Source organism: Medicago truncatula, chromosome 8 (assembly GCF_003473485.1).
Source record: "Medicago truncatula cultivar Jemalong A17 chromosome 8, MtrunA17r5.0-ANR, whole genome shotgun sequence".
In the NCBI taxonomy this organism is placed as follows: domain Eukaryota; kingdom Viridiplantae; phylum Streptophyta; class Magnoliopsida; order Fabales; family Fabaceae; genus Medicago; species Medicago truncatula.
This window is the reverse complement of record NC_053049.1, coordinates 31,313,758-31,332,882: the sequence shown is the minus strand read 5'-3', so window position 1 is coordinate 31,332,882 and position 19,125 is coordinate 31,313,758. Positions and strand designations below refer to the sequence as shown.

General features: G+C 31.8%; 1 protein-coding gene across 1 annotated transcript; it reads left to right on the top strand.

Annotated features, from left to right (window-relative positions):
* Positions 1-1,235: 1,235 nt before the first annotated feature.
* Positions 1,236-8,230, top strand: LOC11423706 (ATP-dependent 6-phosphofructokinase 5, chloroplastic). Its single transcript, XM_003628866.4, has 13 exons — positions 1,236-1,679; positions 2,242-2,332; positions 3,493-3,566; positions 4,212-4,323; positions 4,762-4,857; positions 4,980-5,081; positions 5,181-5,255; positions 5,629-5,769; positions 5,865-5,981; positions 6,067-6,171; positions 6,812-6,892; positions 7,443-7,571; positions 7,691-8,230. Exons 1-13 carry the CDS (start codon positions 1,381-1,383, stop codon positions 7,856-7,858), a joined length of 1,590 nt encoding a protein of 529 aa, XP_003628914.1. The 5' UTR covers positions 1,236-1,380; the 3' UTR covers positions 7,859-8,230.
* The last annotated feature ends 10,895 nt before the right edge of the window (positions 8,231-19,125 follow it).

Here is a 19,125-nt window from a genome sequence, read left to right as displayed (position 1 = left end):
AGTTGAAGTAGGTCATATAAACTAAGTTTAAGTGTATATACTTAATCTCAGTTTAAGTAGGTTCATGTAAACTGAATTTAAGTAGGTCATGTAAACTGAGTTCATGTAAACTAAATTTAAGTAAGTGTACAAACTTAAACTCAGTTTAAGTAGGTTCATGTAAACTAAGTTTAAGTAGGTCATGTAAGCTTAGTTTAAGTAGATCATGCAAACTTAGTTTAAGTGTACATCTAAAAGTTCAATCTTATTCAATGATTATACGTCATCTCAGTTTAAGTATGCACATGTAAACTCAGTTTAAGTAGGTTCATGTAAACTTAATTTAAGTAGGTTCATGTAAACTCAGTTTATGTAAGTTAGGTGATGTACACTCAATTTAAATTTAAGTAGGTCATGTAAACTCAGTTTAAGTAGGTTCATGTAAACTCAGTTTAAGTAGGTTCATGTAAATTTAATTTAAGTAGATTCATGTAAACTCAGTTTATGTAAGTTAGGTGATGTACACTCAATTTAAATTTAAGTAGGTCATGTAAACTCAGTTTAAGTAGGTTCATGTAAACTCAGTTTAAGTATGTTCATGTAAACTCAGTTTAAGTAGGTTCATGTTAACTCAGTTTAAGTAGGTTCATGTAAACTTAGTTTAAGTAGGTTCATGTAAACTCAATTTAAGTAGGTTTACATGAACCTACTTAAACTGAATTTAAGTTAACCTTGCCGATGTAAATTAAAACTGTAATCGTACAGTGCATCAGTGCAGTTGAAGGAAAAAAATTGAAACTAGCAAATAGAAGAATAAATTCACTTACTTATATCCAATTGAGTATGGATGAAAAATATTTTGATTCACTCTTTAATTTTCATGGAGATTGATATTGAACATCAAATTGTTTGATCGATTGTGGGGTGAAACTCACAATGAATAAAATTAGGGTTTTAAGAAAATTTATATAAAAGGGCAATTTTGATATTATAAAAAACTTTTAAGAAAATTTAGGTGTAACCAGAAAAACATGGGGTGTGAATAGAAAAACTCTTATTATAATTATTATTGATAAAAAATAATTCTTTTTCTTAAAAACAACAACTCATTTAATCATTAACTATCGATTTGATGTACCGGTACACTTAATTTTTGGATGTAACATAAAATTTGTCCAAATAATAATGTAAAAAAACAAAACCCTAGTATCTAGCAACTTAAGAATCGTAACACAATGAAGGTCAATTTAACTATAGTGTTAATGTCCTCGATATCATAACTAAGTCAAACTCAAACTTCTTCATTGTTTCTCTCTTTCTCTTTCTCTTTTCTTGTTTCTTCCGACCGATCCTTCACCTTCATCTCTCACATTCAATCACTCTCAGATTTCACACTCTTCAATGGCTTCAATCTCCCACGCGATCACCACCACCACCAACCCCTACTTTAACCTTCCTCACCAAACTCAAACCCCTTCCTCTATACTCACACTCTCTCACTCCAACTCCCGTAGAGTTTTCAAGAATGTTGGTGTTTTTGCTGAACATAGAAATTCTTCTTCAACTTCCATTGATTTCAATGATCCTGATTGGAAATTCAAGTTTCAGCAAGATTTTGAATCACGTTTTCGTCTTCCTCATATTACTGATATCTTTCCCGATTCTCCTCCTATACCTTCTACCTTCTGTCTCAGAATGAGGTTTGTTTACTTTTTCTTTCAACTTAACTAACTTACTTTCAATCTATGAAGCAGGGACAAAGACACCTGACATGTCACGGACACTGACATGCCGCCACGAATAATAATTTGAGAAAATGACATAATTCAGTGGAATCATAGGTGTCTTGTCTTTTTATTCTTTTTTTTTTCTTTTCAAGTCAATTAACTTACTTTCAATTGAATTTAGTGTATCTTGTGATAGTGATACAATGTGTTTGTTAAAGTTGGTTTTGAAGTTGTTTGTAGTTTGTTGTTAGTCCCAGCTCAGGTTTTCGGGTTGTTAAGTGTATAAATATGTTTGAGTACCCTCATTCTCCGAGGTAGCTTTTGAGATGAGATCCAAACCTATTCAACAGTGTTTTTATCTTAAAAAATATCGGGGAGGGGAAAATTGTTATGAAATTAAAGTGGCCTTAATGATCGTTTTACAACTGTTCCTAAGTAGATTTGTTTATCAGAGAATTTGAACTCCGTTTTTTAAGTTACATTGACAAACTCTTACCACCGATCTAGCACCTAATATATGTTGTTTTTGTGATAGAACTCCGATTGGTAAAGATATTCCAGGTCATTATACATTGGATGAGGAGTGGAATGGATATATTAATAACAATGATAGAGTGCTTCTCAAGGTATGATTGTTTATGTTCTTCCCTTAATTAATGTTGTTTCGAGTTAAGTTCGTTTAGTTAGCTTAATCAACACATGTTTCTCTCATTATTTTTGAATTGAATCAGGGATTATCTGTATATGTTAGCTCAAATTACTACTATTATTTGATATATCTAAGTTTTAGGTTGGTTAGTGATACAACTTAAATAGAACTTATAAAGCTCAGATAATTATCAGCTTATAAGATGATTTTGTGGGATTGAGTTGGACTCAAAATCTTAAATGGTACCGAATATTGTCATGGATCCTCGAGGGGGTGTAGTAGGGAAAATCCAAGTCTCATATATGCGGAATTGTAGAGATATGACCTGATATGGTTTATAAAGTTTATGGGTGTATTATGGAAAATCCAAGTCTTATATTGGCTAGAGATACGATCTGATAGGGCTTATAAAGTTTAGACATTTGTCACCTTACAACTTGTTTTTTGAGATTGAATTAGACTGATCAAAACTGAAATTGGTTCCAGAGATTATCCACGATCCATTTAGACCACTGGTATAATCTACACCTCAGGCCTAAAGACCCTGCACCCTCCGGTCACTATTATAAGCAAAAATCAACCTTTTAGGTTTATTCAATAAATGATATATGTGGTCTATTATATATACCACATACATCATTTATTGAATGAATCTAAAAAGTAGACTTTTGCTCATAATAGTGACCGGAGGGCGGAGGGTGTACATGTGAAGGGATGTATTGAAAAAACTCAAGTCTAACACTGGCTAGAGATTTGACCTAAACAGGGCTTATAAAGCCTAGATAATCTTCATCTAACAAATCGTTATTGTTCTGTTGAATTAAGCCCAAAACCTAAGAATTGTATTAGACACGGTCCTGGATTTAGAACTTAAGTTGTGCTTCATGGTTAGATGTTTCAAAGTTGTTGTTGTTTATCTGTTTAGTGTTTATTCTCACACTTGGACTAACTTATATAGTTTATGCATTTTGTTTTCTTATCCTTGCATTGATGTCTTATGTAATTTGTAGAGAGTTTATACAATTGAATTGAAGTTGTGCTACTATTAGACATTTCTTGATGCTCTCATCCAATAGAGTTTTAAAAAAACATGATGTGGTTCTGAATTTTGATTTTCCATTTGCTTTGGTCTTTCAGACAATTAACTATTCATCGCCTAAATCTGCTGGTGCTGAGTGCATTGATCCCGATTGTACTTGGGTAGAACAATGGTAAAGCGTTTGTATCCACAATTTTAAACATTTCCAGTAAGTTATATATGATTGTTTCTATGTTTCTATAGATCATCTTGCATCTTATAAGGTAGGTTTGAAATGCCATTCAGGGGATGTAATTTTTCAATATGTGGTTTCTCATGTTAAAATGCTTCTTAAAAAGTTGTACTAAATCCCGCTGGATGTAATATTTGGTCTTCACTTTTGATGTTTTCTTGTATGTTCTGGCTAAAATTGCAGACAGCCCTTCTTGGTTGATTGAATTCTTGCAATGTTTAGTAATGCATAGATACAAAAAAAAAGTCTTATTCCACTATCATCTTGATGAATGTATTTGTTCTATTGGACTATGTCGAGAAATAGCACGACTTATATTACTTTAGCAGAACCTGGAAATCTGATATGATAATTCGATAATAACAGTAATTGAAGTGTTCCAAAACCAACAAAATTTGATGGACTTCAGGGTGTGTATATCATAATCACCTTAGAACTTCTTTGATAACTAACTTATATTTCTTGGTTATCAGATTAGTTGTTGCTTTTATTTTCTGGTTTCGATATCTTTGTATTTATTTTTGAGATGCAAAATGTTGTTTTTTGAATATTAGCTTATATGGTGAGTTTTTGAAATCTTTCTAGGGTTCATCGAGCTGGGCCTCGGGAAAAAATATACTATAAACCAGAAGATGTAAAGGCAGCAATTGTCACATGTGGAGGGCTCTGCCCTGGTCTTAATGATGTCATCAGACAGGTTAGTTTTTTATCAAGTTATTTTTCAGAAAGCTTTTACTTTGCCTAATGAAAAGAGTGAAGTTTTACACGTGCATTTGAATTTAAATTAGGGATTAGATTAAATGTAAAACTCTAATTTGTACTGATTATTATTTTTAATATTCCTTTACTATTAAAATTACTATTAGTCATCAGGAAAACTTTATGCAGAATAAAATGTTCATGCCTAAGCTATTGACCAACTAACTTGAAATATATCTTTGCTGTCATGTAACAGTCTTAAATATGTTATATGTTTCCCCTCCCCCTTCCTTTGCAATTAAGTATATAATTCTAAATTGTTTTATATCTTGTAGTTAAAGAAATTTTTAGTTCACCTCCCATTTAATCGTAGTGCTAGTTAATATGTTTACTAAATTATTTATGTCTGATTATTCAAGTAATGAATGCGGTGCAGATTGTAATCACACTTGAAATATATGGTGTGAAAAAGATAGTGGGGATTCCTTTCGGTTATCGAGGATTTTCAGACAAAGAATTGACAGAAGTTCCGGTAATCTTGTGCCTCCATCCTTGCTTTTTGTGGTTTAACATCAGTTGATTCATCTAAAGATAGTCAAACACAAGTTTCCACTTTCCAGTAACAATTTAATTATAGTTAGATATCCTTCACAGCTGTCGAGAAAAGTGGTTCAGAATATTCATCTATCTGGTGGAAGCTTGTTGGGAGTTTCACGAGGAGGACCTGGAGTTAGTGATATCGTGGATAGTTTGGAGGTGCGTGATTGACCGTATCTATCAAAACCTACTTGATGATTTCATGTGAAACGTGGTATCATATTTGTCTCTTATTATACGCGTATTATTGATTTGCAGGACAGAGGGATCAACATGCTTTTTGTATTGGGTGGAAATGGCACACATGCTGGTGCAAATGCAATTCACAATGAGGTGATTAATCCTCTAGCCTCGCATCAGTCAATGCTTCAGTTTAGATTTTGTGATCCATTTAGAGTTTCTTGTGCAGAAATAATATGTTAGAAACATACTGTTCATTGAAATTCATGGAGAAGTTCTTTTTTCATTTGCCTTGACTTATAATACATTTCTGTTCTGTTGTTGCTTAGTCCGGTGTTTAGTGTTGACAATGACATTAAGCTGAATGTTAATGCTTTGTTATCCCAAATGTGCATTATGTCTGATATTGAAGAATCTTAAAAATCACTTTTTTTTTTTTTTTTTTATGTACTGTTTTAAATTTTATGCTTATCCTACTAATAAGTGGTTATTTTTTCGGAACTGAGATTTATTTTATTTCTTTCAGTGCTGCAAAAGACGGCTCAAGGTGTCTGTCATTGGAGTGCCGAAAACTATTGATAATGATATTCTATTGATGGATAAAACATTTGGCTTTGATACTGCAGTGGAAGAAGCTCAAAGAGCAATAAATTCTGCATACATTGAGGTAAATTACATCTTATTCTCTGTCACTCAATGCAGTAATTGCTTCTACTCAGCACACATTTAAATATTGGCATTTCTTTCCTCATCTTTTATTAGGCACATAGTGCATATCATGGAATTGGGGTTGTGAAGTTGATGGGCCGTAGTAGTGGGTTCATAGCAATGCAAGCTTCCCTATCTAGTGGACAGGTTGACATATGTCTGATTCCCGAGGTATGTATGATTCAAAATTAATTTGATGGTCTCGCTTTATTCCTTATACCGATAAACTGATACAAATTTTGTCTTTGGTTCTAAGGTACCTTTCAATTTACATGGCCCTCATGGTGTTTTGAGGCATCTTCAGTACCTTCTAGAAATGAAGGGATCCGCCGTAGTCTGTGTGGCAGAAGGAGCTGGACAGGTAACTATTAATTTCTAATTAACAAACCACTTTATCCGTCCCAAAATAAATGTCGTGTTAGCAATTTCTTTCAAAATAAGTGTCATTATTTTTTTAAATGCAACATTAATTAATTTATTCCAATTTATCCCCCAATTAATATTGAGTGCATCATTTGACCAAAAAAAAAACAAACAGAGAAAATATTGACTGCATCATTTTCAATTCATTATTATACATCACTATGCATTTATGACAACTGTTAATAGTCAATATTTAATGACAATTGTTACATTTATTCATTCATTTATTGTTTTTCTTAAGGCCCGTTTGGATTGACTTATTTTTTAGCTTATGAAAAATAGCTTATGCAAATAAATAAGCTTTTATGTTAATTCATAAGTTCTTTCACTAACAAAAATCTTCATAAGTTGTTATTTCATAAACTACCTTGACAAGCTTATGAATAATACATAAAAGCTTATTTATTTGCATAAGCTCAAAAATAAGCCAATTCAAACGGGCTAAGTGAAGAAACATTTATTTTGGAAAGGAGGAAATAGAAAGTTTTAACTCATGTTATTTTCAGTCATAGGGACCTTACCAAAAAAAGTTTGCTTCAAAACATAGAAACTGGCTAACTGGTACTTTATTTGTGCAGAACTTGCTTCAAAACACCAATGCTAAAGATGCATCGGGAAATATTGTATTTGGAGATATCGGTGTATATATTCAACAAGAGGTTTGTATTTATTGTTTATGGTGCTCAAAGTAAACCAAATAAGTTGATATATGATGATGATGGAATGAATGTATATTGTTGAATTTGTTTTACCTAATAAATGTTAAAGAGAAATTTGAAGAAATAACATTTAAAGTTTTAAACTGACTAGAAAAATTATAATGTTGATGCAACCGTATCTCAATGTATACAGAACAACCCATTGTATAATTCTTAATCTGACTTAAAAACAAAAATTTATACGTTTTAAGTCAATTGTGATGATTGTAGTAATTATGATTACTCAAGAAACAATGTAAGTTAATTAGTTCTGATCACGAGGTTATTTCTATTTATTTCTGTTAAATATACCTCAAATACAATTTTTTGGGTGTAGTTCTAAGCATTGTTTCTTAGTACAGTTCTATGGAGTGTATTGTGCTGCTGTTGTATACTTTTATCCATAACAAAGTGAATCAAAGCATTTATTTCTTCTGCAATGTAGATAACTTCCTTCATTTAATTTTTTTATTTAACCACATATGATATGCATGCAACTTTTGTATTTCAGACAAAAAAGTATTTCAAGGAGATTGGTGTTCATGCTGATGTAAAATATATCGATCCAACATATATGATCCGTGCATGTCGAGCAAATGCATCAGATGGAATTTTATGCACTGTACTTGGACAAAATGCTGTATGTCTTTCTCTCAATGCCAACCATATCAATTTTGTATCTTTCTATGCAATGAATTCGACCAAGCACACAATATGAATCGGAATGTGTTCACATTGATTCACTCTTCTGCGTTGCAGGTTCATGGTGCATTTGCAGGATACAGTGGCATTTCAGTAGGTATATGTAACACTCACTACGCTTACTTCCCCATCCCCGAAGTAATATCACATCCCCGATTGGTGGACCCTAACAGCCGTATGTGGCATCGTTGCTTAACTTCAACCGGCCAACCTGACTTCATCTGATAATTATTTACACTTTCCAATAAATTCAAGAGGCTTTGGATTTCAAATTTCCAAAGAGTATATCATAGGAAGATAGCTTCAAATTATGTCCGGAAAATTTACCGAAACATTCATATCTCAATAATAGGAAGGATAACAATTTTTCCTTTGAAAATTTGTTTATTTGTATAGCATGGCAGTTTCATAGTCGTGCCTGCAGCATTCAAATTAACATTTTAGAGGTATCATCATCAAGTACAGAGTGCTTAATTTTGATCCATTTGTAATTGATCGATTTGTAAAATTTATGTATCTCATATTGAGGACAAAATTTAGTGAAATACACAGGATAAAGAAAGAACATAGAATTATGAACATGTGTGTTGATTGAAACTCATTACTATAGTTGAGTGTATAAATGCACATATTTCAAGAAAGGTTTAATTACACTTTTGGTCCTCGCATTTTGACCAACTCACGAAAATGGTTATACCTCTTTCAAATTGAACAAAATTGTCCCTAACTATCATGTTTTTTGCTGTTTTAGTCCTACCTTCTATTTTTAACTCCAGAAACGTATATAAATGACAATTTTAGACCTACCTCCTATGCTCAACTATGAAATAAACAAGGAATAAAACATGTGGATACAAAGAATCCACTTTATTCAACACATTAACCAAAAAACCCAAATTTGAAACATATCTTAGAAATTGGGGTTTTTATATTAGTGTGTTGAATAAAGTTGATTCCTTGTACCCACATGTTTTATTCCTTGTTTATTTCATGGTTGAACATAGGGGGTAGGTCTAAAGCTATCGTTTCTCTGCGTTTCTTGAGTTGAAAATAAGAAGTAAGATTTAAAACTACAAAAACATGATAGTTTAGGGACGATTTTGTTCGATTTGAAAGAGGCAGAATTATTTTCGTGAGCTGATCAAAATGCGAGGACCAAAAGTGTAAATAAACCTTTAAAAAATTGTGACATAGTTAGCCTTTTATAAACAAAAAAAAATATACTATAGTAATTGATATTATTATTCTTAAGAAATAGGGATGATCTCTAATTTCTTACCGTCAACGTGGCAAGTGTACTAAATTCAATCATAAAAAGAAAAACCAAATTTGAAAGTCTCAAAGCTCAAACCACAATGATACCCCAAGGACTTTGGGAAGCATCTCCACCTGTGAAGCCCCGATACTTCAAAATGGATGACGTACTGTATCCCCTGCGTATCCTGCACCGATACCTGCCCGATACTTCTCGATACGTATCCAGAGAGTATCCAAATATTAAATTTTATTTTTTAAAAAAAATAATTATCCGATACTTTCCGATACATCCCGATACGCACGGATACTTGTGTTTTTTTATATTATTTTTATTTCTGTTTTTTAAAAAAGAATAAAAACATTATATTACTATAATATATATACATTTCTTTTATCTTTCTTTGGTGCCAATACGACCCACACCACACCACACAACCAATTGCATCTTTCCCTTTCTAAGAAATTAGGGTTTCAACTTTTTCTTTCAAAGTGGTGGCCGTCCACTTTGGCCACCGTCGAACTATCCAAAAGCTTGCTTTAAAGCTTCTTGTGCAACCTTGTTCTTCCTCCTGTTGTGAGAGAAATTTGAGTACTTTCTCTTTTATCCATTCTTTGAAAAGAAACAAAATGGATCCAAAAAGGGTAGAAGATTTGGTTTATGTGCATACTAATCTTCGACTATTGTCAAGGAAAGAAGATGGATATAAAAAAGGACAATCAAGAATGTGGGACATTAGTGGAGATGCGCATGAACCATTTGATGGTGTTGGAATTGAGTTAGCAGAGTTGTCTTTAGATGAATCAGATTTGGAAGTTGATTTGTATCTTGATAATGGGAATGGAGGAGAGGAGATGTAAACGTTAGTTACTTGTTAGTTTTAACTCTTAGTACTGATGTGTTCTTTTTTTGGATATAGTGATTCTTTTTTGGATCGATATAGTATAGCACTAACAAGTTCCTTTTGGATATAGTGTAGCATTGATGTTTATTCCTGATGATGCTCTTTTTGGTATATATTGCGTATGTAATTGACTAATGACCACTCTCTTAATCGTCAATATTATTTATATTTATGTTAATGTGCTACGAGCCTGGTTTCTTGTGTTTGTTAATATCCTTGCATATTAAAAAAATAGTTATAATTATATTGTACATTTAATTATATAATTTTTTTTATTAACGTATCCCAGCCGTATCGTATCTTGATTTTTGAAATTTTTCCGTATCGGCGTATCGATGCAGTATCGTATCCGTATCGTATCTCGTATCAGGGCTTCACAGATCTCCACATATAGATGTAGTTTGCTGAAAAATTTTCAATACTTATGTAAATGGAATAAAAATGAATGCTAAGATATGCTTTTGGTCCTCGTATTTTTTATTTTTTTAAATCAATCCTTGCAAAATTTTGTTTTTAAAAAAGGTTCTTGGGCCCACTTTCTTGCTTATGTGTTTGATTTTTGTATAGGTGTCACTTGCAGACTATTTAATTGTGCACATGTGGTAGTCACGTGTAACTTATTTCATTTTAATTATTTAAAATCAATTTTTAAAAAACAAAAACCTTATTTTTGAAATAAAAAATTTTTGAAATTAATAAAAAAATTTGGAAATTAATTTTCGATATAAAATTTTTGAAAAAAAACGAAATTAATAAAAAAAATCAGTTTATTTTATTAAATAAAAAATATGGAACTTAATTTTCAAAATTAAAATGAGAAAATAATTTTCGAAAATTAGAAAGAAAAAAAAAGATTTACAGTTTTTTTTCGAACTTAAAAAGGTTTTTTATTTTTTCCTGGAAATTAATTTTTGTAATCTAGAGAAAAGGTCTTATTTGTAAATTTTCAATAACATTTTTCTAAAATTTTTAAAAAATAGGAAATTTATCTTCAGATTTTTCTTTCAAAATAAAAAAGAATTTATTTATTTTCAAAATTTAATAAATTGAAAAGAAATTATTTTCCGCAAATAAGTAAGAGAAAAAAGACTTGACCAAAAAAAAAGATAAAAAAGATTTTTTCATTTTTTTCGAAATAAAAAAAATCTTAAAAAAATATGGAAATTAATTTTTGAAAATCAAAATTTAATTTAAAAATTATTTTTTATTTTTAAAATTTTGGAAAAATTAATTTTCTTATTTTTTTAAATGTTTTATTTTAATTTCAAAAATATATTTTTTCTTTTTTCAAAAAAGGTTTTTAAATAATTACCACGTGGTTGCAAACTGTGCAAAGTTACACAGTCAGCGAATGCAACGTAGGCAAAAATGTGTTAAATCATCAATAAAGTGGCGCCAATGACTATTTTAAAAAAAAAAATTTGCAGGGATGGATTTCAAAAATCATTTTTCCAGGGACCAAAAACATATTTTTAGCCAAAAATGAATTTGGAAAGTTTTTTCGTTAAAGTTTACGCAACTTAATTAAACTGTCGAGATCAAAATTTAATTTATAGTTTGGCAAATTGATAATTTTGGTCTCGACAGTTTTAATAATTACTTAATTTTTTTTTTTTGAGAAAATAATTACTTAAACTATGATGCTATACTTTTTAAATTGGGATTTTAATATTTATGCTATTAGTTTTATTCCAAAAAAAAAAAATTATGCTATTAGTTAATTAAATTTTGATCTCGACAGTTTAATAAATAATTAAATCATGTTGATATACATTTAATAATTGTTTTAAATTTTGTCTAAAACAACAACTTCATTTATTTAGATGGTACATTTAAAATCTATTGTGGAGTAATTGATGAAATTCAACAAAATTATTGATGACTTGTGGAACATTGAAGTGAAATTTGGTGATAAGGATATATCTCTACTCTTAATGTGTTCGTTGCCTAGATTTTTAAACATTTTATGGATGCACTTCTTGTTAGCAAGTTAGTGATGGACGACATTTCTAATAAACTTGATATTTTGATTGATGGAGAGTGATACAATGAAATGGAATAGAATAGAGTGGGATAGAACCAAATTTTATTGTTTGGTTTTGTAAAAAAGGAATGAAATGGAATGGTGTGTGATGGAACCTATTCCATCCAATACCACCACTCTTTCATCCAAATTTTTTATTCCCTCCAATTTAAGGTGTATTTAATGGAATGGAACACATTAATAATCCAATTACAATTTTATTTCTACTTTTCTATTTCACCTTCTTCTTCCTTCTTGCGTATGTGTTCCTTCTTCCTTCTTGCGCGTGTGCTTCATGAGTAGGCATATTGTCATGAATTAGCAAATGACTGTGATGGTGCAAAGAATCACAAACAAAAATAAGGTGGTATGTGAAGTAGATCTCTACGAGCCAAAGCTAAACAAAATCATCCCATAGAACCTACACCAATTTCTGCTACACAGGTGACAGGTGCACCAACTTGGAATTATATGTGAAGCATTTTTATTAAATTAGGTAGAGAAATTATAATACATTTTTAATGTGCATACGATGGAATGGAACTTTTGTTCTTTTCCGTTCCATTCTGCTCTGTTCCACTCTGTACTAAAGCTTTCGCTACGTCTGGGAAGGATTCCATCATTTGGTGTATTGTACGCAACCTTACCCTATTCTTTACATTGTTTTTTACCATTTAAGAATGTATATTTTATATATATAAAAAAACCCTTTTTGTTTGGTCGAATAGTTTTTTTAACATATTTATTTAATTTGTTCATGTTATGAAACCCAAAAAATGAAGGAGGATATTTCTAAGGCTTGAACAACGTCTTCTAATGTCCACTAAAAGGAGACTTAAATACATAATTGGTCTATGTAAATGCTAATTTTTTCAAATAGACCATGATATTACTAATCACTTAAATTTTGATGCCTAAGCTAATAATCTCGTTGATGTGGTTGTGATTAGCTGATGTGTTTACTCTTGGCTAAGATATGGGCATGCTGACTCAATTTTTTGACATAAATGGACTAAAATGCCCTTAATAAAACAAACCTATGCAAAAATGACCAAATGCTCTCTTCTCTAGATCTCTTCCCTTTTCTCCTCCACTACCTCCACTGACACACAACCGTCAATCAAGATTCATGACCCCCTCCACCTTCTTCACCACTCACCGACGCCAATTCCAAATCCTCATTCCTCGTCGGTTAAACGCCACTGAAATCTCTTTCAAGCTAATCATATCCGTAAAAAAAGTACACGCTCCAAACATAGATCATGTTTGCATCGAGTATTCTACATAAAACTAAAACAATGTTTTTTTTGACAAAAAAAAAAAAACATTGTTGTCTGGTTTATTTATTTATTTTCGTTTTTCATTTTTTAAGAATTTTTTTTAATTATATTTTGTGATTTATTTTTGTTTAGTAATTTGTATTATTATTTTTTCCAGTGGGGTCACGATGCAAAGGATGAGATCTAGGGTTACTCCTGTAGGGTGCAGAGGTTTTTATGCACGACAACATTAATTATACTATGATCAACAGTCTGCACGTTAAGTGGAAACAAATTAGAATATTTAAGAAATAAAAAAAAAATCATTTTTTTTTTCTAAAAAACGTACCACAGACCAGAAAAGTTTAATACTCCCTTCAGTCCTATTTATAAAGAAGCAATTGATTTTTTTTATTCATTGAATAATTAATGTATCTGGTCTATATTCTAGAGCGGATACATCAACTACTCAATGAATCTCCAATTCTACTGGCTGGAAAGGATGAGGAACAAATCTTCTTAGCTAAGAAATATGAAATACGTCATGCAATCCTGACATAGCTGGAGGTAAGGCTAACTGATAAGCTGTTGGACCGATACGTCTGAGTATCTGGAAGGGTCCAATAAATCTTGGAAAAAGATTCTTTGTCCTAAAAACTCATCGCAAACCCAACTTAGGTGTAACTTTCAGGAACACATGATATCCTTCATTGAATTCTAATGGTCTTCGCCTCCAATCCGCATAACTCTTTTGACGGCACTGCGTCGTTCTCATCTTTTCTTGTATTAGACTTAATCTTCAAGGTGGTTTCTTAAATAAACATTGGTCCCAAGATACTTTTATTTCTGACCTCTATCCAACATAACATAGTTCTACACTTCCTGACGTAGAAGGCCTCATCATAAGGTGTCATTCCTATGCTGGAATAATAACTGTTGTTGTAGGAAAACTCAATAAGAGGCAAATGATTTCTCCAACTTCCTCCGTCTTTGAAGATACAATCACTTAACATATACTCCAAAGTCTAAATAGTTCTCTCGGATTGACCATCCGTATGGGGATGATTAGACGCACTCCTTTTCAATCGCGTTCCCAAAGCCTTCTAGAACGCTTTTCGAAATTGAGAAGTGAAGATTGGATCTCTATCTGAAATAAAACTAGCTGGGACACCATGCAACTTAACAATCTCGGAGATGAATAACTCTGCATGCTGAGATTCTCTGAAAGTGGACTTAACTGGCAAGAAATGAGCAGACTTGGTTAAGCGCTCTACGATTACCCAAATCTAATCATGACCACTCTGAGTATGGGGTAGTCCACTTACAAAATCCATGGTTATCTATTCCTATTTCCTGTGAGGAATCTCCAAAGGTTCAAGCAATCATGCAGGCCTTTGGTGTTCTATCTTAACTTGCTGACACACGACACACCTTGCTACAAACTCTGAGATTTCAATTTTCATACTTGGCCACCAATACTCTTTCTTCGAATCATGGTACATCTTGGTGGCACCAAGATGAATAGAAAAACTACTCTTGTGTGCTTCCTCTAAGATCAACCTCCTCAGTTTACATCATTCGGAACACAAATTCTACCTTCGAATAATATAGTCCCATCTGATGCCATAGCGAACTGTGGTTGACCAATTCTCCTCTAAAGATCCATGTCCATACTTTAAGCTCCTAAAATTCTATATTTTAATTTATAGGAAATTTTTGATTTACGCAACGAAATGCCACCATCGACTTCTGTGACATTGAGATTAATATCTCTAAATTTCTTATACAAGTTACAAGTATGCATCATCACTTCTGCTTTAACCAAGGCCTTTCTACTTAAGGCATCAGCTACCTCATTCGCCTTTCTTGGATGATACTTTAATTCAAAGTCGATGTCCTTCAAATATTCCATCCATCTTCTCCGCCTCATGTTTAGTTCATGCTGATCAAACAATTACTACAGGCTCTTGTGATCATTAAACAAATCAAATTGTGCTCCATACAAGTGATGTCTCCACACTTTTAATGCAAAAACAATTGTCGCCCTCAAGGTCATGAGTACATTCTCTTCATGTGAATTGAGTTGCCTTGAAGCATGCGCTATTGCATTTTTACCTTGCATAAGTACACTACCAAGACCCTTAGATAATGCATAGCAAAACACCATGTATCTCATGTGAATATCTGGTATTGTTAACATGGGTGCTTTAGTTAATTTCTTTTCAAAGTTCTGAAACTCTTCTCACATTCTTCTTCCCAAACAAAAGGCACATCTTTCCTAGTAAGACGTGTCAAAAGCAACACAATTTGGAGAACTTCATAATAAACCTTCGGTAGTAACCTGCTAATCCCAAGAAACTTCTTACTTCAGCTACATTCTTGGGTCTACCCCAATTAAGGACTGCTTCAACCTTCGAGGGGTCTACCACTCCTCCTCCTTGAGAAATAACATGTCTCAAAAATTTAACTTCTGATAACAAAAATTCACACTTACTGAATTTGACATACAACTGCTTCTCTATAAGGACACTTAAAACTATCCTCTCGTGATGGGCATGCACCTAGGGATTCTTGGAATAAATCGAAATCTCATCAATGAAAATAACGACAAACTGATCTAATTATGGTTGAAAGATTTTGTTCATATAATCCATGAACACAACTGGAGCATTGGTCACACCGAATGGCATAACCAAAAATTAAAAGCAAAATGCTATTATATCTTGTGATATATCTTTTTTTAATGAAATAAATTATTTAAGTTAGATGCATATGTATGTATTTTGATTCTCAATTTAAATATTTTATAAATAAATTAATATATAGATAGTAGTGTTTGTGTCTTATGTTTTTACGTTAGCTGTGTCGATGTGTCCGTATCATGTGTTTGTACTTCATCTAAATCTCAACAAAGGCACTAATGAATTTGAAGCTAGATGATTGGGGACGAATGTAGTGATCTCAGAAAATGCATAACTTTTCGGGTTTGATGCTTATTTTGGATCATCGATAATGATTTATGGGTTTGTCTAACATGTGCAGTAATTAAAAATAGTAGCTATTAACAACTATTTATTAAAAAATTATATATTTAATAAAAAAATTCACAAGTTTTAATACAAATATATTTCTTTTTTTCTCGTTTTGTTTCTTCCTTTTTATTAGCCATGTAACCAAAAAAATAAATAAAAACTTCTTCACAAATTCACAAGTTTTAAGAAGTTTAAAGTAATATGTTTGTATTAAAACTTGTGAATTTTTTTATCTCAAATTAAAGGTACATTTGCTATGTCATATAACTTCTAATATTCATTGTGTGATCTTGAATTAAAGGTATTTCGTCGACGAGGTGGGTTATGGTGAGGTAATGGTTGAAGGTGGAGAAGCCAGGGTGTTTGACTAGAATGTGGGTGATGTTGTGGTTGCCAGAGGTGGCGGCAGCGGCGGTGGTGGAATGAATGAGTGATGTTATAAGTGTGAGGGAAAATAGAACAAGTGGTGCTAGTTGCTTCTTCATTTTGGAAGATAGTGGAAAGTGAAAGAAGCAACTAACTTAGTAAGGAGGGAAGATGAGAGTGGTATCAATGTGTATATTTCTATATGTATATCTTTATATGACTATACCTATATTATTCCATCCGTTCCAAATTGTATGACGTTTTGGTCATTTCACACGTATTAAGAAATGTAATTAATATTGTGTGGGGAAGAGAAATTATGAGTTGTTTTACAAAATTATCCTTAATAAATGGTATGGAAAAGATAGATGAAATAATTGAAAGAAGATAGAGTAATTAATAGTTAAGGATATAATAGGAAAAGTAACATTAATATTTCATTGGTATTGTAAAGCGACATATAATTTGGGACAAATTTTTTTTCCAAAGCACATACAATTTGGGACGGAGGGAGTATTATTTTTATTCTTATGCTAATCATGTCATGTTAGAGAGATTAATCACTTGCATATTTGTGTCTATGCTAATGATATTAAATTGGTGTATGGTATATAGATTTTGATTTGGTGCACTCATTAAATTGATGGAGTAGAATATTAGTACTCGTTTGATCAAGATTGAATGGTCTGAATTAAAACTCGGTATATTTTAAGTTATACAAATAAATTATTAGATTAAGATCGGACGGTCATCGATGTTTTAGGATATTGATAAGTGAATGAAATTGAATTCGGTATATGGTTTTTGTAGTGACAAATAATGCCAGGTTGGTATTTGGTGGTAAAGGGATCCATAAAGATTGGATGATTCTCATTATTTGGGCATATTTTAAAGAGCAACAAGATAAGATAAGATGCAGCTTTCACTCTTTCATTGCAGAGAATGGGTCATATGGGGCATCCAACGACACTCTTTGACCCTACACTTTTCTTTAGTGCAGTACCGTTGGTGTCTGATTAGATTAACATGTTTTATTTTCTGTATCTTAAAGCATAATAAATGTGAGTTTGGTTTTTGCTTTTTTCGGTACGGGGGTTGAAATCTGCACGAAGGCTAAAGCAACATACCAAATTCGTAAGTTTAAGCGTAGGATTTTTTGCTGTCAAAAGTTGAGATTGAGGCAGTCAGTACAATTGGAGTGACGAATTAAATTTTACTGCAAATTTTGATTTTGATTTTTAAAAAGATACCAAGTTATAAAATAGGAAAAGTCTGATCTTGATAAAAAAAAATTACAACGAGTATGTTAAGATGCATTGCAAAACACCATGTATCTCTTGTGAATATCCGATATTGTTAACACGGGTGCTTTAGTTAATTTCTTTTCAACATTCTGAAACTCTTCTCACATTCTTCATCCCAAACAAAAAGCACATCTTTTCTAGTAAGACGTGTCAAAAATAAAACAATTTGGAGAACTTCATAATAAACCTTCGATAGTAACCTAATAATTCCAAAAAACTTCTTACTTCAGCTACATTCTTGGGTCTACCCCAATTAAGGATGGCTTCAACCTTCGAGGGCTCTACGACTCCTCCTCCTTGAGAAATAACATGTCTCAAAAATTTAACTTCTGATAACAAAAATTCACACTTATTGAATTTGGCATACAACTGCTGCTCTATAAGGACACTTAAAACTATATCCTCTGGTGATGGGCATGCTCCTGGGGATTCTTGGAATAAATTGGAACGTCATCAATGAAAATAATGACAAACTGATCTAATTATGGTTGAAAGATTTTGTTCATATAATCCATGAACACAACTGGAGCATTGGTCACACCGAATGGCATAACCAAAAATTAAAAGCAAAATGCTATTATATCTTGTGATATATCTTTTTTTAATGAAATAAATTACTTAAGTTAGATGCATATATATGTATTTTGATTCTCAATTTAAATGTTTTATAAATAAATTAATATATAGATAGTAGTGTTGGTGTCTTATGTTTTATACATTAGTTGTGTCGATGTGTCCGTATCATGTGTTTGTACTTCATCTAAATATCAACAAAGGCACAAATGAATTTGAAGCTGGAAGATTGGGGACGAATGTAATGATCTGAGAAAATGCACAACTTTTCGGGTTTGATGCTGATTTTGGATCATCGATAAAGATTTATGGGTTTGTCTAACATCTGCCGTAATTAAAAATAGTAGTTATTAACAACTATTTATTAAAAAATACAAACATATTATTTTAAACTTCTTAATATATACAAATTTGCACATGATAGAAAAATCTAAGATTTTTTTAATCAAACACGATTCATCCCCCTGTATTTTTCTTCCATCACACCTTCATAAGATATCAAGTTTCAAACTCTATACGAACCTCAAAATCAACGTTATTATATTAAATCCTAGATAACGCTACTTCTGACCATTTTATAAGAAACAAAATATTAACTCCTCAAGACTAAAACACTCATTCGTCGTTACGTTAATCCACTGACATCAATAATATAGTTGGAGTATGGTAGAAATTTCAACATTAATTTTAATGAAAATTCGTCATTGTTTCTTACGAAAAGCACAAAGCTAGAAGAAAAAACACACATTTAATCTTGAATAATCAACCTTCTTCAA

Excerpts from the sequence above, each read along its gene's own strand:
- LOC11423706 (XM_003628866.4), top strand. The coding sequence starts at position 1,381 with ATGGCTTCAATCTCCCACGCGATCACCACCACCACCAACCCCTACTTT. Across the intron at positions 5,082-5,180 it reads ATATCGTGGATAGTTTGGAG|GACAGAGGGATCAACATGCT; the intron begins GTGCGTGATTGA and ends ATTGATTTGCAG. Across the intron at positions 5,770-5,864 it reads TAAATTCTGCATACATTGAG|GCACATAGTGCATATCATGG; the intron begins GTAAATTACATC and ends ATCTTTTATTAG.